Source organism: Kwoniella botswanensis, chromosome 1 (genome assembly GCF_036426115.1).
Source record: "Kwoniella botswanensis chromosome 1, complete sequence".
NCBI classification, from domain to species: Eukaryota; Fungi; Basidiomycota; class Tremellomycetes; order Tremellales; family Cryptococcaceae; genus Kwoniella; species Kwoniella botswanensis.
In genome coordinates this window covers 8997557-9022256 of record NC_088599.1, presented here as the reverse complement: position 1 = coordinate 9022256, position 24700 = coordinate 8997557, and the positions used below count along the sequence as shown (strand labels likewise).

The following is a 24700-nucleotide window of genomic DNA, read 5'->3' as shown; positions in this document are numbered from 1 at the left end:
GTGTTGCCCAATTGCTCAATTGTGGTCGTACCTTCAAATGTGGCAACTCGTCTGATATGTTGGACAGTCCGGTGTCCTGAGCATCTTGAGAGATCCGTGCACCCATGTGGAAAGCCTCATGTAAGTCTTGGGATGAGGTACTGTGATCACATTGACTGATCTCGACATTTTCGTGCAGGAAGAGTCAGCAGCCTCACAAAAAGAGTTCGAACGATTAGCCACAGATGTCGCCCTGAAGGGAGGTAGTGGTGCAATTTGATCTTGCGATAGCTAACTCATCACGTTTGCAGTCCGCAGCTTTGTTAGAAAGATTCAATACATGCAAAGGTTCTATCATCAAGGATGCTGAAGTCCTTCGACCCCGTCGCAAGTGTTCACTTACCTTTCCGGAAAATGCAGGAGTCATGATGGCTGGAGGAGCATGTATAACGGTATCAACATTACCCTCTTTCCCCAAAACGATGGCAATATGAGATATAGGACGACATCGTGAACGCAAAACAGACTGTGTCGAGTGACTGTTAAGAAATATATATAAGCCATCCTCAGACCAATGTCAATTCTTATTTTCCCAATCCTCAACAATCATCTCAATAAATTCACATTCATCCACGCCACCAATCACATCACTTCTCTCTCAACGATCACCATTAATAGATTATATTATTATGAGGTGAATATATGAATATTCCGATACGGTTCTGAGAAGAGTTATTGGATCGAGATTGATTGTGTAGTGTCAGTTTGGTATCTTGTATTCACATGGAATGATGGCTGAATCTGCCTCTGGAGTGCATATCATGCTTCGTTAAGTTTGAGTGCACTCAAATATGGTGTGTGTGTGTGAACAATTACGACACATTGCTTCGCCGCTATGGATCTGGCGATCAACAACTTACTTCACTAGCATCTGTGCACATCACATGCATCAACAACACCTTCAAACCTCGGACATATCTCTCCTGGCTTGCAATTCTGCTATTTCCATATATACATTGATCAGATATCAATATAATGACTTACATACTACGAGAGAAATGTATAGTAAAGGACTGCAACTCAGTAGTAACACACAGCGCGACTACCGTCTGCTGGGTATGTACAGAAATTCGATGTTCAGAACATAGGTGGAAGCCTGTCCACCCATGCGGAACTCTCGAGGAAGTTGTAAGTGCTTCTACGGCTGTGAGAGATAGATAGCTACTGATTTGTCTACATGCAGCTCTCCACACCCCCTAACGATCCCCAGATGACCCTCATAGCGAATGCAAGTAAATTACAACGTGTGAGTCTGCGTAGTAAACTCAACAGAACAGCGGCTCACTGTATCCTTCGACAGTTCACCAGTCTACTCAACAGTATCTCACTTGAAAAAGATCGCATAATTGAAGAAGCTCAGCGCATCCGACCTGGACGCGCCTGCATTCTTCAGCTCCCTCCTGATAGCCAAAGCATGTTCGACGCAAAGAACATGTATAACGGCATCAACGTTCATTTCCCTATTATCTTCGACGATGGTGTCAAATGGCTTCTTAGGGTCAGACAGTCCCATAATGGCTACCCACCTCCTGAAATACAAAGGTTTGTAGTCCGAAGTGAAGTGACTGCTCTCACAATTCTCAAAAATGGTGGAGTACTTGTTCCTGATGCTTGGTATCCTCTTTTCGACGGTCAATCCTCTCGTGTGTGCTTTTCTATCTCTTCACTCCTGGAAGTCCATCACTAACTCATATTTATCTTTTTAGAGCCCGATCTATGCTACTTTTTCTGTCAGTTACTGAATGGAGCATCTTTGAACATTCCAAAGAGAGGAATCGACGCTCTTTGGACACCTGGGCCAAAGATAAAGCACATTATCGAGGAATACGTTAGAATATACATCCTCATGGCCGATATACCTATCTCCAGTAGCTTGATCGGCTGCCCTATACCAGATCCCGATGACCCCCATCACATAACTATCGGACCTTTGGCTACTCACCGCGCATTGAACATGATCGAACCACCTTATTTCCCTGGCCCTTTCAAGAACAACCAAGAACGTTATCTGGCACAAATAAATATAGCTCTCGATCACATCTTCAATGGGCATTTATGCCAAAGGAATACCTTAGATGCCTATCTATGGCATCTAGAACTCAGGGAGCTGGTTGGACTATGCGATATGCTTGCCGAGGAACCCAACAAGGTATATATCAGACATGCCGATGATAAGGGGGATCATTTGATGGGTGATGGTGAGGGTAATGTGACAGGGATTATAGACTGGGAATGGTGGGTACCGGTCTCTATCTCCCAGCAAATCCGCTCATTATATCAATTTGGAAAGGCACAGGGCTGAAGGTTAAGGAACAATATAATAGGGCATATGCTACGACCAAGGAAGAAGCTTTCTCCTCGCCGAACTTCTGCTTTACACACAATCGATACTACGCCGGTAACAATTTCATAACTCCCGCGGAAGAGCTGTTGATTCAAGCTTATGAGAGATTTGGGAGGAAGGACTTAGCAGATTGCATCAGGAACGGCAAGATCTACCAGCGATTGAGTCATATAGGCACATTTGAATCATGGCCTTGTCCTCAACGTGGTTTCTTGGAAGTCTTTGCCCGATGGAAACCGGCTAATCTCAAACCACCAGCCAAGTTCGATACATCATGGAGAATTTATCTCATAGACCGGTATAGAGACAACGAGACCCTTCAGGTACTCATCAAATGTGAAAATTGGGATCAGGAGAAAGGAAGGGCTGAGGTGGAATCAGAGAGGGAAAAAAGGCTGGAAAAGAGAAACAAGAAGTGCAAGGAGCACTCTTCTGTGGAGAGCTCGTAGTGACATCGTAGTAGCACTAACGGTGCTGGTAACATACATACAGTATACAAGTATGCATACAACTGATGTGTCTGCTGACCATTCATGACGGACATGACTCATCAATGGAGCCTGTACTCGATATGCGATTTGATATCTCATGTTTATATCAATGATCGATCTACGGATTCGCCTAGGACTACTATGCCGAGTCCTCGCAGAATCACAAACAGAGGATCATGTAACGTTATCCTCCCTTACTTTCCACTTCAAAACTTCCAGCGTGCTTTTCGCATCTACCGCAGAAGAATGACCCAAATCAGATGTTCTATCTTGGATGAAATAACCCAACTTTTCCTTGACGATATCTCGCAGAGCACGTCGAAAAGGCGGTCCTTTATCATGTGGGAATACGAACGCTGTGTCGATCACTTTGGTATGCAGTAATCGCAGAGCCCGAAGATCGTTTTCAAGACTATTAGAAAGTGGTCAAAATTAGTCAGGTCGCCTGAGGCTATTCGAATGAGGGATATGGTCATGATGAGGTCAGCACGGAAACTCACCCATGTCCTACTATGATAGTATCCGGACCAATGAACATACACGCTGCTGCTCTAACTGCTGGCAAATCCATAACAGCAGTTTTGAGCTGATCGGGGGTTATACCGGAGAATCGTGTGTTGACGTCTCTGTATCAAGTAGAAAACTCAGCTGAATGTGTGATTACAGACGGGGGGACATGTCAACTGACAATACAGGTACAGTCTGTCTGACCAGTTCATCGAGAAGTATCTCTCCGTTCTCATCTACTATAGTCACTCTTCCGAGCGATATACCCGCCGTGGTGTCTATCATATAAGCCAATCAGCAATAGCCTCTAATGAATGCAGAATACTCACAAATCATCTCACAATCCATGGCTACCACCTCATTCCATTTCCCCAACCCACCATCTCCCTTGCCTATAACCTGTTCGGTAGTCTTATACGGTACCCTCCTTGCTAATTTCCTATCATCATCTTCCTCACTGAATACATGTATATAATCTTGACATCCCACTTCTCCTCTTTCTTTCCCACAACACGTATATATCCATTTCCTCCTTCCTTCGATTCGTTCAGGTAAAGTTCGACCATAGTGATATTTGCATTCACCATTTCTCATCCTTTCTTCTATATTTTTCGAACTGACCACAAAAGAAACTTTACATCTATTACATACCCTCTCTTCTCCTTCTCCATCTATCTCAATCTCCTCAGGGTTGATACCGGTGAGAGAACTATCTTGAGGATCGGGATATCGCCATATCTCAAATTGGTCGAGAGGTAAACAGTATCTATCAATTTTCTCTCGAGACAGTCTAGATAGTTTCTCCTTCTCTGCTACTTCATGCGCGACTCTGGATTCTTTGACTGTCCCTATCGATGGATGGTCCAATTTATCTGGTGGGATTCGCTTCGAGATGGATACGGCAGCTTGATGAATCGCCGTTTTGTATATTCGCACGTTCGACGAAGCAGCTGCTGTTTCCGATTCTTGAGAGAAAGCTGAGGTATGAGCCAGATCAGGGGAGAGATGTAGTATCGGCGCATACTGTTCAATATATGTTAGCAGGTGGATCGCGCATGCAGGGCAGATTAGACTTGCAAGTTTGGCATATTGGGTGTATAACGTATTCACTATATTTGGATATGTATCAGCATACTTCGAATTATCCCAGTGAGGGAGGTCGCTCACAGCCTTTTTGTCTATCTGGTCTTGGATGAGGTGATGGTTTGAGGTTGATGGGTAAGACCGGTGGACGAGCGGTGTTTATAGCAATGGAAGAGGAGGGAGTAGCCGGTGTCGGTGTCGGTCGGACTGGTGTTTGGGGAACAGCTGGGGGCACCTGAGAATTAAAATTGTAAGGTTATATCAAGCAGTCTTGCATCGATGCAAACCCCAGCTTACCTTAGTGCTCGTTGATGTTCCATCCTTGACTGACGGTTTGATCGTTGCATTATCCAAATTTCGAGAACCTGGAATTGTATTTCCTTTCCTACCGTCATTCCCAGTCACCCTTCGCACCACTCCCCTGATCCTCTCTTCCTCTTCGGCCTCTGACCGTCTCTTCGCTGCTTGTCTAACAGTCGATGGGACGTCCTTGGATGGTAAGGCAGTTTTGGAGGAAGATGCCTCGGCGTGAGTGAAGAAACATCTTGGACGTCCGCAGGATGGATCAGGACATCGAGCCGTGGATAGCAAGCCGAGGTTCGAGAACATCTCGAGATCATAGACAGTGTATCTCGCCTTTCTCGGTGGTTCTGATGAGATTCACCAAGCTGCTGTGGATGACTGTTGGGAAGATAGGGGGGAATCAGGAAAGACTTGAATATTGTCAACATGACTTGACTGGGTGCTGTTGATGTCGAGGATTGGGTCTGTTTCCGGCGGAAATTCGCAGGTAGCCGACCCGAATTTCAGCGATATAATCGAAAACATCCCTTGGTTCGCATTTGAGTTCTTTTCCATTGTTCGTGTCTGTCCACTACAGATCAATAGGAGCTATGTCACACGCAAAGATGACTGGAAGGGCGCTAAGAACGGTAATCAACAACCGAATACCCCTCAACCTTCGTGGTGTCCCTGCGATAGGCTGTCGATATCAGTCCACCTCCTCTCCTGCATCTTCGAGCGTTCCACCGGTGAAGGAGAATGAGCTGGCAAAGATAATACGGGACAGCATCAAGGTAAGCTGTGATTGCGTCCAGAGTGTCGCTTGACCCAATCTAAAGTTTCATCAACTTTGCAGTCGACAGGTCCGATACCGATCTCGAGGTATATGCAGTTCTGTCTCTCACACCCTACATATGGATATTATCAGAAAGGAGATGTATTTGGAGAGAAAGGTGATTTCATAACATCTCCAGAAATATCACAGATATTTGGTGAAGTAAGTCAAATCATCTGTGAGATTCAATGTCAATTTCTAGCTGACGGCGATGTGATGGATCTAGCTAGTAGCAATTTGGTTTCTCACACGGTGGATGGAAGCCGATTCACCCTCTAGAGTGAGGATAGTAGAACTAGGTCCGGGGAGAGGTACTTTGATGGATGATATTTTACGTGTGAGCTTTGCATCTCTTAGTCCGCGGTCAAAGTAACAGCTCACGAAAGCTCACAATGTCGTCCGGATGTAGACATTATTCAATTTCCCTGGCATATCCGGATCTATAAAGTCTATTCACTTGGTCGAGAACAGTGAAGCTTTGAGAAAGATACAAGGCGATAAATTGTCGAAGAGATTGGAAGGGAAAGAGGTGGATCTGGAGTGGTATACAGGTATCAACGAGATTCCAGAAAGTGAGTCTGATTGTCCTTCCCTTTCTGAAATCACACAATTATCCTGCTACTTGCAAATCGGTGCAAACAGTGTTCAAAAGCTCGCGAGTCGAACTTTCTATGATCAAAAGCGTTCCCGATGCTCACTAACTCATCTGTCATTCACCTTTATTTTTTAGCCAATGATACATATACACTGTTCGTGGCGCATGAGTTCTTCGATGCGATGCCTATAAATACTTTCGAAAAGACAGATATGGGTTGGAGGGAAGTTCAAGTGGATAATGATCCAGGATATGCACCAAAGTGAGTCATTCTATGTCTTGTATGATCAGCCCTCCTGAAGTCCATCGTCTACTTTCTACCTCAACTGTTGGACTTGAGCTGATATGGTATGATATGAATTGCAGTCTACCCGCCCAAACATCCAAATCTGGCCTACGTCTTTCCCTTTCCTCTGCACCTACACCGCTTTCAACCGTCCTTCCAGCCACATCACCTAGATTCACGAATCTGTCAACAGGATCAAGGATCGAAATCGCCCAAGATTCATTCAAGATCATGCGACGGGCTGGTGAATTGATAAGTAAAGGTTCAGGAGGTTGTGGAGTGGTAGTTGATTATGGGGGAGATAGATCATACGGACAGTCATTCAGAGTGAGTGGAATAGACCGTTTCTACGTTGGGCACGAACGAATATAAGTGAGGATAGTACGATCGTGATTCACGTATTTAACTATTTCGACATGATCGACAATCCTCTATTGTCGATCTTGGATCTTGCTCTTCGTCATAGCCCGTAGTTCAAGAGCTGATTCTACTCTTTTCGTAAATCGATAGGCATTCAAAAATCACAAGATAGTAGACGTTTTCGACGATCCAGGAAACGCAGATTTGACTGCGAATGTGGATTTTGCCTATCTGCGAGAATCTTTAACTGGTACAGGTAAGTCAATCTCCCGCCCCTTTTGACCCTCCACGATTTGTCCCATTCAACAAGATTCCAGAACACAACATCAACTTATTCCTTCTATCTTCTTCAATTCTCGTCTGTCACTACGTTATACTGAGTCACATTTACGTTCTACAGGATCATCTTCCCTAGGCCCAATCTCCCAGTCATCATTCCTCCTCTCTCTAGGCCTCCAACCTCGTCTTCGAAAACTACTCGATTCTGCTACAGACGAAAAGAGGAAAGAAGATATACGAAAATCAGCTCAGAGATTGATAGATCCACTGGGTATGGGTGGACAGTATCAGGTTATGGGAATTACGAATGATTCAGCGCTGAGAGTTGCTGAGGGTGGGGAGATATATCCTTTTATAAAGAAGAAAGAGGAAAGTAAGGTTTTGAAACCGTAATCAAAGATATATAGATGAATGCAAATGAAGGATGAATCACACTGCATCTCAATCTTAATCAAGCTACAACCGGTATTACGATTTGAGCATCTGACAAATTACGAGTTGTCTACAATCGACATGTACATCTTTATTGAGGAGACAAGATGAAGGACTCCCGTTATAACTTGATATTGCATTAGATTGGTATCAACAATAAACACACAGGGGTATCAACAACTTTAATCATGGGTATATCCTGTTCAATCTCCAACTACGGATGATCAATTCTCCAACGCTCCCAACCTCTCTTCCAGCCCTTTTATTCTCCCCTCTGTACTACTCCAATTACTCATAATCCCTTGCACCGCCTGATCCAAACCTTTATTCATCTTATCCAATATAGCTTGTAATTGGCCTATCTCAGTGCTATTATTCTTATCCTGAATTTTGAGTTGTTTGAGCGACTCAGCTATAGTCGCAGCATCGTTGTGCAATTCGTTCAAGCTCTTCAACCTGATAAGGAGAGGTTGAATGATAGGTAAATATCCATCTAGCCTAGACAAAAGTCCAAATAGCTGTTGCAGATTATGATATTCACTTTGTGATAGATTCACATTACTTGAAGAGGAAGAAGGTTTTTCCGAATCGGCTGAAAGGTTCGTTGTGGTATTTCGTTTGTTCGAAGAGGAAGCTGCTCTATCTAGATCGACTAAGAGGAGTTTGATTCGACGGGATATAGCGTCGAGTTGACGTGGTTGGGTGAGAAGTGATAGAAGGTGAGAATGTTTGGTGAGAGTAGGTATCAATGGACCGTTCTAGACGGTTTGCGGACGATCAGCTGATGTTGTCTGTAACACCATGAAATATGTGTCAGCTTACCTGATTTGTCCCTTCTCCTAATGGGCCTAGAGCATTCTCCAGTATTGCCAAACGCTTATCGATCTCTCCTAGACTATATTGTCTCTTTCTATTTCCATTATCTTCCTGATGTACATCTCGCCCTTCTTGTGATTGTGAATTTACTGTCCCCGTTAATCGCTTTAACCTATCATCCCACTCTGCCGGTCCCAGTCCATCACTGTCTACTAGATTTAACTCATCAATATCCAATTTCCCCAATCTCTCTTTCAACCCGTTCAACTCGGATATCAAGTTTATAGGTTGTTTAGGCGGTAAGACCGATTTTCTCTTTCCCTCCCTTCCATCTGGGATTGATACAGACCCAGAAGTCGAAGCTTGAGGTTGTGATGAAATTTCGGATTCAAGTTCGGCCAATTCAGCTTTCAGACGTCGTAGGCGACTAATAGAAGATTCCTTGAACTGAGACCCCGAGTCTTCGTCTTCGGAGGATGAAGGAGAATAGGTCGAGAGGGTATGCCGGGATAGAGGTGGGAGTCTAGGTCGGAACGATAGGTCTTTTGGGTCTAATCCATCATTGCCATAGGTATGTTATCAGCAAGAGTCCCAGTAGTGTGACACATCGTATAAGCCATGAGGGTTAGTCAAACTCACCCCTCCGCCTTGTACCCCTTCCAAATACTTTCTCCACGTTCTTCCTTCCTGGTAATCCACTTACATCTATATTTTCGGAGTTTAGCTTTATCGTATTATGCTCGTCGTCAGCTAGTCCACTGTCACCCTGAAAATGAATATCCATCAGTCAGCTTATAACCTGTGACATCCACATCTACAACCAAGCTTACCGGTCGCAGGAGGCTGTCTGGTTCATCGGGAGTCTCGAATATATCTTGAGCTGTGTCCTGAGTATGTAGTACGAGATGAGCTAGGATCCCAAAGCCAGTGGGCGGGAAATAGCTCACTATATCTGGTAGTCCATGGTATTTGGTGGTCATGATACCTTCCTAAAGCCTCTTCCTTGCATGTAGCTACATTCACTTGATGCAACATTGATTTTGGTTGTTCAGTTGTTCACCGTTCACTGTTCATTGTTCATCCTCGACAAAGTGGTCAGTGGTCATGGCCCATCTAAGACGCGTCGAATGCAAAGTGGGTCACTCATTCAAACTAAGTGCGAGTGGAGGTGGTCCATGCATGCTGCATGATATAACGCATATAGAGTATAAAGAGGGGAAACCCATGATATGTCTTTCATTCCCCTTGCCTCTTTCGTTCCTCTATCACTGACCATATATAGCTAGATACTCGGTCCAATCCCTCAACATGAATACTCGCACTTGTGGGTACTGCCAGAATGTCCTGGACTGTGGTATCTTGACATGCGCTCATCCTATCTTGATGTGTTTTGATAGTCAAGCTCGACAAGGCGATGATGACCATCCCCAGGTTATCGCCTGTCTCAAGTAAAGGAAAGGTGAAATGGGAGACGATGTGAGCCGTTTTGGTGCTCGAATTATCGATCAGTAGCTCACCGTAGTCTGTTGGCTTGAACAGAAACGAAAATATTACAATAACAGTAATAACTCGATCGTCCTCAAACGTTGAGGTACATTTGATACATCAAGGAAGATTCATCGTATGTCGATAACCAGACAGTAGTATTATCGATACATTGCTCATTTGAAGACTGGCATAATTCAAATAGATCAAACAACTTTTTGAACGTCTATCATACATGAAATCACCAGTACGCAAGATTATCCATGGCGATGCAAGTATGATCTTCAGGTATGAGCCGACACAGACCCCAGTGATCTCAGGAATGAAGGTATGTGGTTATGTGGTCAATCTTCCTTTTAATGCTATATGTCAGACTTCATGCCAATCCGATGATAATGATTTCTATAGATGAAAGAATGTTATCAATTGAAATTCATCAGCAACGAAGATTGTCGATCTTTCATTCAATTAATGAGAGGCTTTTTCGAGATATCCGAACATAAATCACAATCACCTATTAAGGGGAATTTTGTAGAACCTTCTCAAATCATTCCTTCTTCTCCTCCAAAAGTCCCTAACATCGACAATACGCCAATTGCATTCCCTACTAAACCCTCACCCCTAAAATCTTCTTCGTCCCAATCTCAACATACCCCTCGTCCACCCAAACGAACAAAAACGCAATCGCAACCTGAAGAAAGATCGAAGAAAGGGGTTACACCCGTCCGCACCACTGTCTCTTCTACAAACTCATCGCCGACAGTCGAGTTAGGAGCAGAGAATACGCCTTCACCACCGATTGATGAGGCTACCGAACGCTTGAAGAAGACACTTCTGGAAAACTTCAAGCTCCCATCGGCACCCCCGGACAGCCAATGTGTCCAGCAAGAACACCCCACAGCCTTACCATCAGAAGTAAAGTCCACTCAAGTAGATACACCATACTCAGTATATGGGGACAGAAAAGGTACGACAGATCAATCAGGAGGTAATGATTTGAATCAGTTCGAGTCTCAGTCTACATCACGACCTACGACGGGACCAAACTGTGGATCGTCCTCAAGTTCACCAAGAGCTGGTATCCATGCATCGGTCGACAATTGCCCAGGCACTCCGACCAAGAGCCAGCCACTAATCGATTTCTCCTCTCAGTCCCTAGATCATCCTACTCATCATTCTCAAGAATCGTTGCCAAATAAAGCCAAGAACGTCTCAAATTCTGAACATATGTCAGTTGACGGAGAAGGTCACTTCTCAAATATCGCGATAGACAACTATCCTGTTCTATTGACGGAGGAAGAACTGGAGGCTCAACGACGAAGGAAGGGTAGAAGGAAGAGGGAAGAAGTAGAAGATGATCTAGAGGAAGAGGATGCAGATGCAGTGGCGGATCGGGTAAGCATCATAATTCATCACTCGCCAGATTGAGTGTTACCTCTGATGATTCCTCTTCCAGCTTCAGAAGCCGCGAAGAGACACATCACCCCATCACTCTCCGAATACTTCCAAACCCCTTCCTACGCTACCGTACGGAAGGGGAATATACGATTTGGCACCTCACGATTTGGAAAACCTGGTCGACCAGGCTATGATGGAGTCGGGATTCGAAAAGCTGGTAAGTTACTGAAACATCATATGACCAATGACCCATGCTGATATAGGGTTCTTTGAGCAGGTTGAGACAATAGGACATTTAATTCAGAGACGTTTGAAACACGAAACCACCCATTACCATCCGTCACAACTACAGGAATATAATCAAGAGACGTACCAATCTAACCGCTTTCAAAGTCCGTGTGACGACCGAACCTATCAACCATATCTCTTTCCTTTCCAGTCAACCCCCAATGATCGACAAAACGGTTGGAATATCGCTGATCCAGTGCCACCGATCAGCGATCACAGTCCAAATCCATCTCACAATTCCCATTCTCAATATCGATCTTATCACTCTGGTAGTAGTTCATCTCAACCACGATATTACTCCTTTTCTCAAGACTTTTCTCAACAAGATGGTCATCACACCTGTAAACCAGAAAGTATAAATGCTAATACCTACCATATCCCGCAATGCACTGTCACCCCGAAATACTCACCACGTGTTAAAGCTCATTCACAGCATAATCACTCACAGTATACTCATAGCTATCCAGAACAGCGTCGAAGTCAAGCTGGAAGTCTGAATCAGCTTTTGCAACATAGTCATATTCACTCTTCACCATGTGTACAGGACTCTAATCATCCACAATATACTCAGCCTGGGCAATCGTATCCTGAGTACGATTATGATAATGAACAACCTCAAGTATACCCGCCGTCACCAAGTAAACAAAGTCTTTTTTTTATCCTCAACGTTGATAATACTGATTTCAAATCTTCCTCAAATCATACTCAAACTGAACGTCACCATCATAGAGAGAACCAGACCCTAGATGCCTCTATTAACGGAACGACTTACGAAGATAAGAAGACGAAACTTGATGAAGAAGATGAAGAGTTGGCTGACATCAGTAGAGAATTCGATAATGGTTTATGGTCCGGTTCAAGCAATGACATTGGCGATGACGAAGAAGAGAAGGAGTACGATTATGATGCAATGGCGGATGAGGATTTGGAGTTGGAAAAGGAGATTGAGAATGAAGTGTGATGATTGATCGAATAAACTCGATGAATAGGAAATACTGTAATTTTTTTCATGTGGTAAAGCACGGGATGTGAGATTTTATAGCATGTAATCGGGATGGAAACGACAGGTTCATAGGGTATGTCATTATGTATCATGGGATGTAGTACAAGTTCAAAATGAATAGCAAAGATATGTATTATACATGCTTATATGCGACATTACCTAAATGAGATACATTCTCTATCTTACAACCTAGTCGACAAATACTACCTACGGTGTTGTGAATGTTGATAAGATCTGGAAGACTCTCTATGTCGTGAAGGTGATCTTGATCTTGATCTTGAATGTGATCTATACTTGCTCTTGGTATTTCTGTCATCCTCCCTATCCTTTGTCCTACTCGGGTGCTTGTGATCTTCGTCTGATGGATCTGACAGATCATATCTCCCTCTACCTTCTTCCACTTCTTTCCTCGATCTAGGCCCTCTTTGTTTCTCTTGATCGTCACGTCCACCATTATCTCTATCTCTATCTCTATCTCTACTTTTACCATTACTTTTGCTTTTCTTCTCATCGCTTTTACTCTTGTCCCGCTCATCATCAGATTTCCACTTCAATTTCCTCTCACACCTCCCACATAATCTGACTTTCACCAGTGCCTCTTTCCGTTGATTATCCTCCATGTATACAAAGGGCAATTCGTAACTGCTCAAAGGCGGTATCTCATCTATATCCTCTGCAACATCATCATCATCATGATCTCTTCTAACAGAGGATAGACGACTTGAACTGGCCGTATCGGGATCTTTAAATCGTAAATTTGATAAACTAATTTGTCTTTCTCGTTCTCCTCCGTTTGGGGAAGTGGTGGAAGGTGGATTATGATATTTGCATCTTAATGAACCGCAGGTATCTTCTCCTACACCACTGATAACTTCCGGAGCGATACGCCAGCGAAGTGCGAATTGATGGGATTTGTAATGTTTCAAGTCGATCTGTCAATTCGAACAACAACAATGATTCAAAATCAGCACAGATCCAGGCGATATACGATGATCAAATACATCATGATAGAGATGAATGAGAGAGACAGACTTACTAATGCAAACTCCTTGAAGAGCTTACTCTCATAAGCCCTAGCGACCCTTTCTTCCCAACTGACATTCTGCGGCTCTTCATCATCCCTTATAAATCTATGATTCTCCTTGACGACATCCCAATCGGATTTCCTGCTTTTCAGGTCTGCCGCCACCAGATCTGAGTTTGGACCGTAGTGCGACAAGTGGGCGGTATCTCTCTGAAAGGCTGAAGAACCGTAGGAGTTGGGCCGGAGTCGCTTGACCACTGGTTCGGAAGACGAGGAGGAAGGGGGACCGGAGATTAGTTGACCGGCTGATTTCCAGCTCATCGCATCGTATTGCAACCACCTGATTCTGGTGGGTTAAACTAGGTATTGTTGCGATTGCAAAGATCACACAAGCTATGCTTCGACATGGACATGCATGACCTTTGTCGGAGGATTCGCTTCAGATGAGTTATCATCCTATCTAGGTTGCCCCTTTTAAGCGTTTGCCACCCGGCTCACAAATTTGATCCCGTTATAAGCAGTTCAGATTTTTCAAGTTGTGATTTTTGATTTTTGCTTGTCGGTTGCAGCTCCATAGCTGAAAACGGATTCTTCTTCTTCTTAACATACTACCATCCAAAAACATCAAAACTATAGTATCGATATAATGGGTAGACTAAGGAGATCAAGGTGAGTTAGTTGTTTGCTTCTGGCTGTAGGCGGCGTCGCCAATCAATTTGCTGATCCTCTACTACCGTCCTTCTTCCTACTCTGCTGTTGTCACATTTCAACGATGCGACCACAATCACGAACCAACCTGCTTATGAACATTCAGAACCCATCACGCCCGACGAGACGTCCATCGACTCGCCCGTACTCGAGTCAGAGTCAAGGATTTAGACCAGATTGAGATCGATCTCAGACCGGGGAACAGAGCAAAGTTGGAAAGACAGGAAATTGATGAGGATAAACCTGGATTGGGACAACATGTAAGTGATACATTGTCAGCGGACCGAGTACCATCATTTTCCTGTAGCTGACCAATCGTACAAAAATTGTATAATAGTATTGCGTCGAATGCGCCAAGTACTATGAAACTGATTTAGCTTTGAGGAATCATACGAAATCTAAAGTTCACAAGTGAGTCTGTCATTTCCAATGGGACGCAAGTCGAATTGTGACAAATGTATCTGGTGCACTGCCATCATTCGGGCGCAACCATGCTCACTGCAAATCTTTTCGTTGTAGACGTCGTTTGAAGGAGCTTCGAGACCCCGCTTACACACTCACCGAAGCCGAAAAAGCTGCTGGACTAGGGCAAGACAATAGACAAAGAGGTGTTGAAGAGGTAGTCAAGAGATTCGAAGGAATGAACAATGAGTCAAACTTAACTGGTCAGGAGGGACAGAAGGAGGTCCCAGCTGCTTAGTGATGTGTGGATGTTCGGTATGTTCATAGATGCCCTTTGTACAGATGTTGTATATTATGGATCTGATTTCCTCTGTTGAACGCGAATAATCAACTAACCTGGCCAGTAGACCTGCTCAACTCGATTCTGACCCTTTGTCTCATCTGTTGTACTCACAAGAAGGATACGATGTTTTATATGATATGGCACGATATGTTACAACCCAATCCTCACTTCGATTTCCTATGCACCTAACTCAGCATTTCTCGCCTTCTCTTGGTAGTATGCTTTCTTCATCTCCTCGAACCTTTTCTTCATATTCTCCTCTTCTTCCGCCATCCACTTCTTTCTTTCCGTCTCAATCTCCACTTGTCTGATCCGCCATTTCTCCTTTTTATTTTCTGCTCTCTCTATCGACCATCCATAATCCTCCATAACTGTCTTCAACCCCTCAAGGTTCTCGTAGCGCTTCATCATGTATATCCTCCAATCTACATCATTCTCGGGAGGATGGAAATCTTCCGGGATATCATCACCAAATACTTCTCTGAACCCTTTCTTGATACATAGCGGATCGTAATTTCCAATTCCCTCTAAACGAGTATACAGCTTACCACGCCGAACACAATCGGCAAGATCAGACCTTCCATGAAGCTCATAGCATTCGATCAAAATCCTTTCTGCTTCACGAAGGGAATTATCCCCCAATCGCATCCACTCGTAATCCTGATGGAAGAGCTTAGGCGTCGAAAATGCTTCTTCTTTGGTTGTCACGTATGCCCTGTGAAAAACATCTGCAAAATCAGTCTCAACATACTGAGGAAGGTTTGAGCATGTAATGAGCATGTAAATTTCGGACTGACCATTCCCAATCCAGAAAACTGATGATTTTACCTTCCTCATTCACCATCAGATGATCCCCTCTTTCATCGGCATGTTTCACATATACCTTATCCGTTTGTCTATCTAACTCCTGACATCCATTCACCAATTCACGTAACTCCAAATGCCAGAGATAATCATCGATGAGGTTGTCTTTGTACAATGCACCTTTGGAGATGTATCCTAAAGTGGCATCGATGTGCGCAAGATAACGTTCTTTGTTCGATCTGAAGGGACCAAAAAAGTATGGTGGAGAAGGCTGCATGAAAGTCAATGTGCCGATTATTGGACCAACTCGAACGTCCTTCGCTGAACTTTCGTCATTGGGAGAGGTGAATAAAGATCCAATTTCGGTGTGTTCAAGAGGTATGTTGGAAAGTTGGATTTGGATCTTGGCATATCCCTCCACGAACTTTCGTAATTCGTTGGGAGGTAATCCGATAGGCTTGTAAGGATCTTTGTTGATCTTGAGAGGTTTACTCTCTACAAACTCGTAAATGAAGTAATCGAATGGTAGTCCTGCACGACGTGATATATCAGCTATATAATAGTAGACTTCCAATCGAGAGGAAAACATAAACCTACGAGCAACAGCATTGGAATTCCCATCTCGAAGATGTTTGGGCAGCCAAGCACCAGGGACCGGGATACCATTAGCTTTGAGAAAGTTGAGTGTGGTTACTTCGCTCGTCATGACTATATCTGAGATCTCTTGAGGGGGTGAAGGGCCATAGGGTTGTCTGACTCGAAGAAGCCAATTGACATCGTCTTCGAAGTTGATGAGGAAATGTACGTTGAAATCAGCATACCATTTCGATTTTACCAGGTCTTCAAGTTTGGGTATGATGAGCGAGAAAGTATGTCCTGGTCGAATGGTGCTTACTTCCTTGTCCAAAGTTGCCTGATGGGTTTTAATTTGTTCAAGGATATGATTGAGCTTTATTTCAATAATTCATATTCATATTAGCGTGTTGTCTCAAGTTCGTCAATTAATCATGGGATATACGTACATTCTTTTCTCTCGTAGCCTGCCTGACCTTATACAGCGCTTCGTTTCTCTCATCATGTTCCTGCAAATTCATTTATATGGTAGTAAGCATCAATCAGGCAATGCAGATTGACGACTACTCACTAATTTTGCTAATCGACAACATTCATAATTATTGTCATTGTCGTGTAAACCACACAGAACAACGTTGCAGAATTGACACTTCACTTCCCACCCGAGAACAGTGGAGGTACACCCAACGAAGCTACAGGGATATTCGACCAACTCTGGCATTTTGAGTGCTTGAAAACAAAGAAGACAAAAGTGTTCAAAGACAATGTATCCATCGAAGGAGTTGAGTGAGTAGCGAATGAAGTTTGATGGGAATAATGGGGATTGATGAAAAGTGAACCATGCGGTGACTTTGTTGGTGATTGATCGATCGATCGAAAGGAGGTCAAAAGTAAGCTTCTGCTTCAGTGGCTACTCCATCAGTTCTCTTCACACGCTTGCTGTAACCACGGCAAAAGTAGAATTAGATTGAACCTTGGAGGTGACAGCCGAAGAATAGTCAGAGTTTGAGCCCATCACCATCTTTGTACGCGATGAGTTTTGCCCGTGATTTCTACTGTAACTTACTTCAAGTAGTACTTCGCAGGACACACAAACAGCTACTGTACTTGACGACAAAGATGGAAGAGATCCGCATCAATCAATCGTTGCAACATGGCTTCTTGATGCGTCAAGGTCGGAGATGATAACACAGGCCATCAACGCTTCTGTCGCCTCATGTTGAACAGTGTAAAGACTGTTTCTCCGAAAGTCGAGGAGACCATGACTCAGATTGAGCGCAGACACAATCGTTGGTGTATGTGCCAAGCCTCTTCTCACTTTCTACTTTAGCGGCTATGTCTGTGTGTGCAACAATAGACGTTCCTTTCCCCTACTTCAAAGCTGTTTATATCGAGGAATGATCCGCTTGATCAAAAAGAAAACGTCTCTTTCAGACTTTCACATACAGCGATACTGTGGTGTCATGCTATCTTTGCTTTGCTCATAGTATCGAAAGGGGAAGTCGCCCATACGGTGCATCAGTGAGGACAATAAGAACTGGATTGATCGCTGAAGACAGACTGAGAAGCCCGAAATTGAAAGCATGCTAATTTCGGTACCCCAGTCTGAAGCTTCGATACATCAATACTCTTTATAGCTGCTTATTGTTCTCTGTCTGGGTGTCATGAGATCGAAATCCCTCCCATCTTTATCAGAGCTGCGTTTCAATGGGTATAAAAGAAGCTCTGGAATACAGCTTCGTTCGAACTCAGATAATCATCCTCCTCTTCAGACCACACCCGTAAAGCAATATTACCTATACCGACCTACCTTAACCCTTCGTTGAATTGTTTCGACATGGCTAATTCAGAGAGTTCATCTGAGGAAGAGTAAGCTCCACTGCAAGATATAAGCTCTATGGGAGACCGTTCTGACAAAGACTCTCATTGCTAGATGCCCCCCTGATTGTCCACATTGTGAAGGTTGTGACGAACACGTCGATGATGGAGATTGGCATTCGGAGAAAACAGGCCACTGTCAGAAGTGTAAGCTTCATTCCTTGAGTGTTCTTGTCTTCCATGTGGGTGGTGACGGAGCTTGCTCTCAGGTGGAGATGTAGTCGTCGCTCGAGAAGACAGAAACGATAAGACTGAAGAGTACGAAACGAAAAGAGATGACTATCTGGTAAAAGCAAATGGCACTTTGAGATCGACCAAAGATCTTGCCAAGCTGGAACAAGCTGAGGAAGAAGTTACAGAAGCTTACCAAGACCTCATTGAAGCTAAAAAAGTCCTTAAAAAAGCCAAAGAGGAAGCGGGCTACTCTGACACTGAAGATAGCAACGCGGACGACGATGAGGATTATGTCCATCCTAACTGTGATGAGTAAGTATCGCTCATGTTCGCTCAGAAGGAAGCCTATCAGAGATCTGTATTGATACCTCACTCAATTGCAGCATCTCGTATTAGAGTAACCCGGCTTGTTCCTCTCAAAATCTGAGATGACAGATACGCCACTTTCGGTGTTGCTTTTATGGTTAGGTCTTCTGATTGGGAACTTGTGACATGGAGTGATTCGTAGCGTTGCTGTATATGCATTTGTCAGAGAGTTTTGACTGCTATGATACGTCAAAAGAGAACAGGAGGCATCGAAGTGATATCCTTGTCGTTGTGTGATTTCTCTCTGCTTTTACCGTAGTGTTCGCTCGGAGATTTACCCGGTGATGAACAAGCGTGTTTTGATCGCAACACACAGTCCCTGTATCCTCACAGCACGGTGCCATTCTTGTATCATCACCCTGATTGCCTTATACATGGGAATTGATCTCGTATCATCGAATCTATAACCGCATATGACATATAACATGAAGACATGTCATTCTTCACAGACGCCAAGTGTTGTATCGTGGATTGCAATAATTTCACCATCACCAACAGCAAATCAGTGTGTAGGTTATGTCAAGCCGTGTACTGTCATGAACATAACGTCCAAGCCTACCATGATTGCGTATGGTTGGATCTTCTGGTGAGTTGCCATCAATGCTATGCCTCACCGTAGCCAGTCTCATTTGTTGCTCTTCCAAACCCAAGCAGAACCCGACACGCAAGCATGTTGAACAACAACAGATAGATAGGCAGATACGACTGCGACAGGTGAGTTGAGGAGCAGATGGTGTCGAGATCTGGATTGACCGGTGCATCTATGTCCCCACAGTATGGCTTACTACTCGAGAAGCTTGAAAGATCCCGATTCGCTATCATCAACTTAGCAGTATCACTTCGTCCTGGTCATCATTGCATTCTGGTCCTTCCGCCTGACTCCAAAACGATTCTCGATAACGAGCGATCATATGGTGCTATCAACATACATTTCCCGCTAGAGTTCGATGATGGTGTCAAATGGCTGATAAGGGTCCGACAAGCACATCATGGAGTACCGCCAATTGAGGTACTCAAACAGACTGCAATAAGTGAAGCGGTAACGCTGCAAACACTCAAAACATTCGGTATGCCAGTACCTCGAGCATGGATGCCAATCAAAACCACGGTAGAAGCAGAAGAAGCGGGTGCCTTGGTCGAAGGTATGCGATCCTTCAGTCGGTCTAAAGGCATGAAACTGATCTCCTTCGGCTGTAGATACTTCAATCTGTTACTTCTTCTGTGAATTCATGGCAGGTAAATCTCAGCTCATGCCCCATATTACACTGCAAACATATCGTCACGTGGACGACCACCATCGAAGGTTGATAGAAGATTACGGAAGAAATCAGATCCTGCTTTCCAACCATCCTATAAAATCCACCTTAATCGGTTCGCTGGTCCCTTCCAATGGGCACAATGACTCAGTGTCGGTAGGTCCTCTACTCAGCTTATGGGGAGTGAACAACATCCAAGCACCTCATTTTCCTGGTCCATTCAAGAGCAACAAACAACGGTATTTAACCCAGATCGACATCGTATTATCACACATCAGTGAAGGTGTCATGAATGAAAATGACGCCCTCAATGCATATCTGTGGCACCTGACTCTCAAAGAATTAGTAGAGACTTGTCCGGAATTAGCTGAAGAGGTTACTGAGGTATATGTACGTCATGCGGATGCGAAAGGGGATATATTGCGGGGTGATGATGAAGGTAATCTGACTGCTATCCTCGATTGGGAAATGTGAGTGAGAATATCTTCAATGTTTTACTGACAAAATGCCATATGCTGAAGTTGTGAACGTTCATAGGGCATTTGTCACTACCAAAGCCGAAGCCTTCTCCTCTCCTTTATTCTGCTACCATACCAATGCGCCTTACGAGAGACAAGATCTGCATACAGTCAGAGAGCAAGTCCTGATCGACTTCTACGATCACTCAAATCGTCCGGATCTCGCCCACTGCGTTAGAAAGGGGAAGAAATACCAATACCTGGAATCAATTGGCAGATTTCACGGATGGTACGTCATGATCTGTATGCCAATGGCTTTGATGGATGCTTTCGAAGATACCAAACCTGAATCACTCCAACCTCCGTTTTACGCTGATAAGGATTGGACCGTTTACATGGTGGAGCGGTATATCGATAATCCTGAACTCCGAAAACTCATCTCGAAGGCTGGATGGGACTTAGAAGAAGAGCGAAAGAAAGTGATCTCATCTAGAGGATGGGAAGAGAAAGATCGTAAGAGGTCAGAATGGTGGTCTCTATCGGCCGAGGATCGAAGGAGGAGAAAGTCAGAAGATGTCGTAGCGAGGGAAAAAGCTATGGCGGAGAATAGACTTCGTTTGAAGTTGAAGAAGCAGAAGAAAATGGAGGAGGGTGCTACAGGTGGAACGGATGTCAAAAGAAGAGTTAAGAAGATCACCAAGTCTCATGATGATACTCCCATGACCATTGAGGAAGAGGAATCAACTGGCCCTGTTAGATCATCGTAGCTGTGATCATGCAGAGCTTATAAATGAACCTACTATAGACGGTATTAACCTGGGCATACCAGCAATAAAGCCGGTCGGAGTTCGTTGATCGCATGTAGATACCACCAAAATGCATGTACAACATCCCATACCTCGCCAGCCTATATTCATAATATCATTAGGCAAACGATATCATGCTGAGTCTCCATCATTTATATCACTCTTACGGTCTGTGTGGCACATTATATTTTTGTGGTGTCGTGGGGGCGCTGTTACACTATTAAATGAGCGAAACTTCCACAACTCATATCTCTACTCTATACAGTCCGTATGCACCCTCGTTCAGACCTAGTTACCTCACTGCAGCCTTTCTCATCTAGCCTTCCAAGCGACAGTTACTGCTTTTCAAGATCAATCTCTGATATTCTTCATCACTTCCATACTTATCATCAGCCCAATTGATGTACTCGTCCGTATCACAGAAGGAGTGTTGATCACCTGTGACTATCTCTCGGATACCATTCAAGAAGTCCAAATCCGGGTAACGACCCACTAATACATCCAAGCATTGATATAACCTGCCATACTTCACGCATTCGGCTAAATCGGGATGTCCAAGCGTCTGATATTCTTCGATCAATCTGAGCTCAAGTCGTGATAAAGAGTTGTTACCATGCCAAAAAGTTTTCGGATCCATGAAAGCATTGCATGAGCCGAACGCTTCACTTTTAGAAGTCACATACGCCCTATCCAAGAACAGATCAACCTTCATCATTGGGAAAAGAGGAAAGTCGACTCACCATTCCCAATCTAACACTCCAGTGATATGCCCGTCTTCATCTATCATAATATGATCTCCCTTATCTTCTCCATGTTTGAAATAGAACCTTCCATCTTCACATGTTTCCCAGTGATCATATCGATTGACCATATCTTTCAGTTCTAAATGCGCGAGGTACGCAAAACGTGCAATCTCGGGATAGAATATTCCTTCTCGAATCTTTCCCAAGACCAGATCAATGGATGACAAGTATCTTTCCTTGTTGCTCTTGAAAGGTCCGACGAAGTGAGGTGCTTCATCGAAACGAAGGTAGAAGGAGAGCAAGGGTCCGACTACGACTGGGGATGTATCTGGTTTAGGCTTGAGATCGGAAGGTGCAGGGTATAAGGATCCGATGGAGTCGAAAGAAAGGGATTTGAGACTGATTTGGAAGAGAGCGTAATCATGCACTGCCTGATCCATCTGCTCCGGAGTCTCCTCTCCATTCAGAATTGGTGCATTCAATGGTTTACCCGGGACGAAATCCATGAAGAAGAAGTCGAGTTCATCTACAAGTTCATTATCTTTTGGTCAGTGACAGTAACTCATTCGATATCTGATGAGAAGGGAGATAACTCACCAGTGTTGGGTTGAAGATCTTTTGGGATCTCATATACCATCGGTACAATCCCGTTCGTAATTCGATTCAAGATCTTCATGGATGCTATCTCACTTTGATTCTCCATTGATCTGATAGCTGATGTTGGCGCAAGGATATTGCGTTTTCGAATTCTCGCACACCACTTTTTACCATCATCGAACGTAAGGATGAGATGAAGATTCACCCCACCTTCCAAGACTGCTTCTCCACTGTTGGGGATGTCGATGGTACAACCATGACCGTTTCGCATGGAAGAAGCGATTTTGTCGAGATGTGCGTTTCTGACGATTTCGAGGAGTTCAGTACGCTATAATCAGTCCAATGGTCATGTCAGCTCAGAGTTATCAACAAATGGAACTTTAGCTCCAGGACTCGCAGCAGCTTCGGAATTTGCGTAATCCCTCGCATCACGTTCATCCTCCTGATACCAGGGTCAGCTATCGATATGATATTCCATAAAAAGACGGACTCACATCAAGCTCGAGACAAGGGTGGTAAGGCTCGAAAGCGTGAATTTTGCATAAACGCTTGTAACAAATTCGGCAGTCGCCGGTTTGGGGGATGGATCGAAGCTGACAACCGGGATAGTCGCAAGGCCAAGTGAGCATGGTGATAGGAATTGGTACGATCTATTGTGCAGTACTCTGAATAGAATGCAGATATGAAGAATGTTGACGAAGAAAAGGACAAGATGATTGACGACCGTGCATCCAGAGTATATGTATGTGCGTATTGTGTATGTGTGTGTGTGTGTCACCAAGCGGTGAATGTGGCGGTTTGTCATAGCCCATAGTCGAACTTGATGGTACCTCACACTCGGTACGTAGTCATTCACTTCGAGTGTACAGCAATTTTGTCTGTCACTTTCTCCCATGAGTCCAATCCTGCAAACATGCTATATACACGTTTACAAGCTGGATCGGAATAAGATCGAGAAGCCTCTAAGATCGGCACATACGCGCGCATATGGAGAAGCTTCAAATCCAGAAAAGAAGCGTTGCAACCCTATGCCAGACACTAACTCGGTGATCTTGCTTCTCGTTGGGTCGAGTTGCCATGCACTTTTCAAACGCATCAGATATGATATGTAGCTTGACATATACAGTGGAATATATATGAGATCGTCCGAATAAAACCAGTGTCCCCCTCTGAACAACTACACCTCTCCTCTTGGCGCACAGTTGTGATCCTCAAAATGGGCTGGTGTCGCTCTTGCTGGAAGGGAAAGGCTGATCAGATGTCAGATATTCCTACATGCCTAGAATGTAAGTCATCTTTTCGATTAACGATTCAGATCTTGTTCATCTCCCAACATGGATCGTTACGATAGCGCAATTGTGGAGAAAATGGCTGATTTCGCCACTTCTTGTGACTACTGTATCAGGTAAGGTGCGAATATCATTCTCCATCTGGGAGTCCCAAAAGAACCGTCTTCGATCCGCTCAGATTCAACAAGACGAAATGCAAACCAAAGTTGAAGAAGCCTACGCCGAATACTTCGAATTTCAAGCTGAAATGTCTCCTCCCCACATTATGGAATCTGCTCAAGCTAGAGTTAACGATTTTGCCACCAAGCTTAGAGCTGCTCAATGGGAGGTATCTAGTGCCAATGCCGATTTGAGCAGTGCTCAGGTACAGTATGAGAAGGATTATAAAGCTTGGGAGGTGGCAAATCAATGATTGGAATATATGTAAAAACAACTTCTGGTTAGTGTGATAGAGTTGTGTGTTTTCCAATGAATCGAAGATGTCCATGGTATACTACTCCACTAGCTCGGAGGCATTCCACTTTCGTAAATCACCTACACTGATCGAAATATGATGCACACACGAGAATGTCCTTGTCTTAGGCGTATAGGCCACCTCCACTGTGCATTTTATGGTCTCAGTTAAGTTCAAAAATGCACGAAACGATGACAACCAGTACCGCCACCTCTTGAGCTGGTATGTCAATATGCATGAACCAAAACACGATTTGGAGATCACCATCAAGTCATCTTTCACACGTTTGCATCACAGGTTCA

At 44.1% G+C, this 24700-nt stretch overlaps 12 protein-coding genes across 12 annotated transcripts; 7 read left to right on the top strand and 5 right to left on the bottom strand.

Moving 5' to 3' along the window:
- Positions 1-1216: 1216 nt before the first annotated feature.
- On the top strand, positions 1217-2832 carry L199_003391 (uncharacterized protein; the record flags this gene model as incomplete). Its single annotated transcript, XM_064889124.1, has 4 exons — positions 1217-1285; positions 1340-1682; positions 1746-2274; positions 2364-2832. 4 exons carry the CDS (start codon positions 1217-1219, stop codon positions 2830-2832), a joined length of 1410 nt encoding a protein of 469 aa, XP_064745196.1.
- A 216-nt stretch (positions 2833-3048) lies between these two features.
- Positions 3049-5073, bottom strand: L199_003390 (uncharacterized protein; the record flags this gene model as incomplete). Its single annotated transcript, XM_064889123.1, has 7 exons — positions 3049-3286; positions 3375-3500; positions 3563-3659; positions 3711-4404; positions 4459-4490; positions 4549-4699; positions 4762-5073. 7 exons carry the CDS (start codon positions 5071-5073, stop codon positions 3049-3051), a joined length of 1650 nt encoding a protein of 549 aa, XP_064745195.1.
- A 299-nt stretch (positions 5074-5372) lies between these two features.
- On the top strand, positions 5373-7494 carry L199_003389 (uncharacterized protein; the record flags this gene model as incomplete). Its single annotated transcript, XM_064889122.1, has 8 exons — positions 5373-5540; positions 5603-5743; positions 5808-5918; positions 5991-6153; positions 6312-6438; positions 6543-6789; positions 6973-7078; positions 7223-7494. The coding sequence occupies 8 exons, from the start codon at positions 5373-5375 to the stop codon at positions 7492-7494; spliced, it is 1335 nt and encodes a 444-aa protein (XP_064745194.1).
- Positions 7495-7757: 263 nt separating this feature from the next.
- Positions 7758-9329, bottom strand: L199_003388 (uncharacterized protein; the record flags this gene model as incomplete). The annotated part of the gene is made up of 5 exons (XM_064889121.1): positions 7758-8291; positions 8356-8900; positions 8989-9115; positions 9180-9236; positions 9297-9329. The coding sequence occupies 5 exons, from the start codon at positions 9327-9329 to the stop codon at positions 7758-7760; spliced, it is 1296 nt and encodes a 431-aa protein (XP_064745193.1).
- A 434-nt stretch (positions 9330-9763) lies between these two features.
- Positions 9764-12481, top strand: L199_003387 (uncharacterized protein; the record flags this gene model as incomplete). The annotated part of the gene is made up of 6 exons (XM_064889120.1): positions 9764-9825; positions 9889-9970; positions 10040-10162; positions 10243-11229; positions 11291-11449; positions 11510-12481. The coding sequence occupies 6 exons, from the start codon at positions 9764-9766 to the stop codon at positions 12479-12481; spliced, it is 2385 nt and encodes a 794-aa protein (XP_064745192.1).
- A 245-nt stretch (positions 12482-12726) lies between these two features.
- Positions 12727-13868, bottom strand: L199_003386 (uncharacterized protein; the record flags this gene model as incomplete). The annotated part of the gene is made up of 2 exons (XM_064889119.1): positions 12727-13455; positions 13560-13868. The coding sequence occupies 2 exons, from the start codon at positions 13866-13868 to the stop codon at positions 12727-12729; spliced, it is 1038 nt and encodes a 345-aa protein (XP_064745191.1).
- A 325-nt stretch (positions 13869-14193) lies between these two features.
- On the top strand, positions 14194-14955 carry L199_003385 (uncharacterized protein; the record flags this gene model as incomplete). The annotated part of the gene is made up of 4 exons (XM_064889118.1): positions 14194-14216; positions 14362-14515; positions 14593-14666; positions 14775-14955. The coding sequence occupies 4 exons, from the start codon at positions 14194-14196 to the stop codon at positions 14953-14955; spliced, it is 432 nt and encodes a 143-aa protein (XP_064745190.1).
- A 222-nt stretch (positions 14956-15177) lies between these two features.
- Positions 15178-17098, bottom strand: L199_003384 (uncharacterized protein; the record flags this gene model as incomplete). The annotated part of the gene is made up of 5 exons (XM_064889117.1): positions 15178-15715; positions 15798-16335; positions 16402-16753; positions 16827-16886; positions 16949-17098. 5 exons carry the CDS (start codon positions 17096-17098, stop codon positions 15178-15180), a joined length of 1638 nt encoding a protein of 545 aa, XP_064745189.1.
- A 1116-nt stretch (positions 17099-18214) lies between these two features.
- On the top strand, positions 18215-18745 carry L199_003383 (uncharacterized protein; the record flags this gene model as incomplete). Its single annotated transcript, XM_064889116.1, has 3 exons — positions 18215-18246; positions 18311-18402; positions 18465-18745. The coding sequence occupies 3 exons, from the start codon at positions 18215-18217 to the stop codon at positions 18743-18745; spliced, it is 405 nt and encodes a 134-aa protein (XP_064745188.1).
- A 483-nt stretch (positions 18746-19228) lies between these two features.
- L199_003382 (uncharacterized protein) lies at positions 19229-21276 on the top strand (the record flags this gene model as incomplete). The annotated part of the gene is made up of 5 exons (XM_064889115.1): positions 19229-19381; positions 19450-19509; positions 19571-19937; positions 19993-20521; positions 20589-21276. The coding sequence occupies 5 exons, from the start codon at positions 19229-19231 to the stop codon at positions 21274-21276; spliced, it is 1797 nt and encodes a 598-aa protein (XP_064745187.1).
- Positions 21277-21631: 355 nt separating this feature from the next.
- On the bottom strand, positions 21632-23284 carry L199_003381 (uncharacterized protein; the record flags this gene model as incomplete). Its single annotated transcript, XM_064889114.1, has 5 exons — positions 21632-22001; positions 22056-22584; positions 22656-22983; positions 23053-23097; positions 23150-23284. 5 exons carry the CDS (start codon positions 23282-23284, stop codon positions 21632-21634), a joined length of 1407 nt encoding a protein of 468 aa, XP_064745186.1.
- A 629-nt stretch (positions 23285-23913) lies between these two features.
- On the top strand, positions 23914-24356 carry L199_003380 (uncharacterized protein; the record flags this gene model as incomplete). The annotated part of the gene is made up of 2 exons (XM_064889113.1): positions 23914-23941; positions 24061-24356. 2 exons carry the CDS (start codon positions 23914-23916, stop codon positions 24354-24356), a joined length of 324 nt encoding a protein of 107 aa, XP_064745185.1.
- Between the last annotated feature and the right edge of the window lie 344 nt (positions 24357-24700).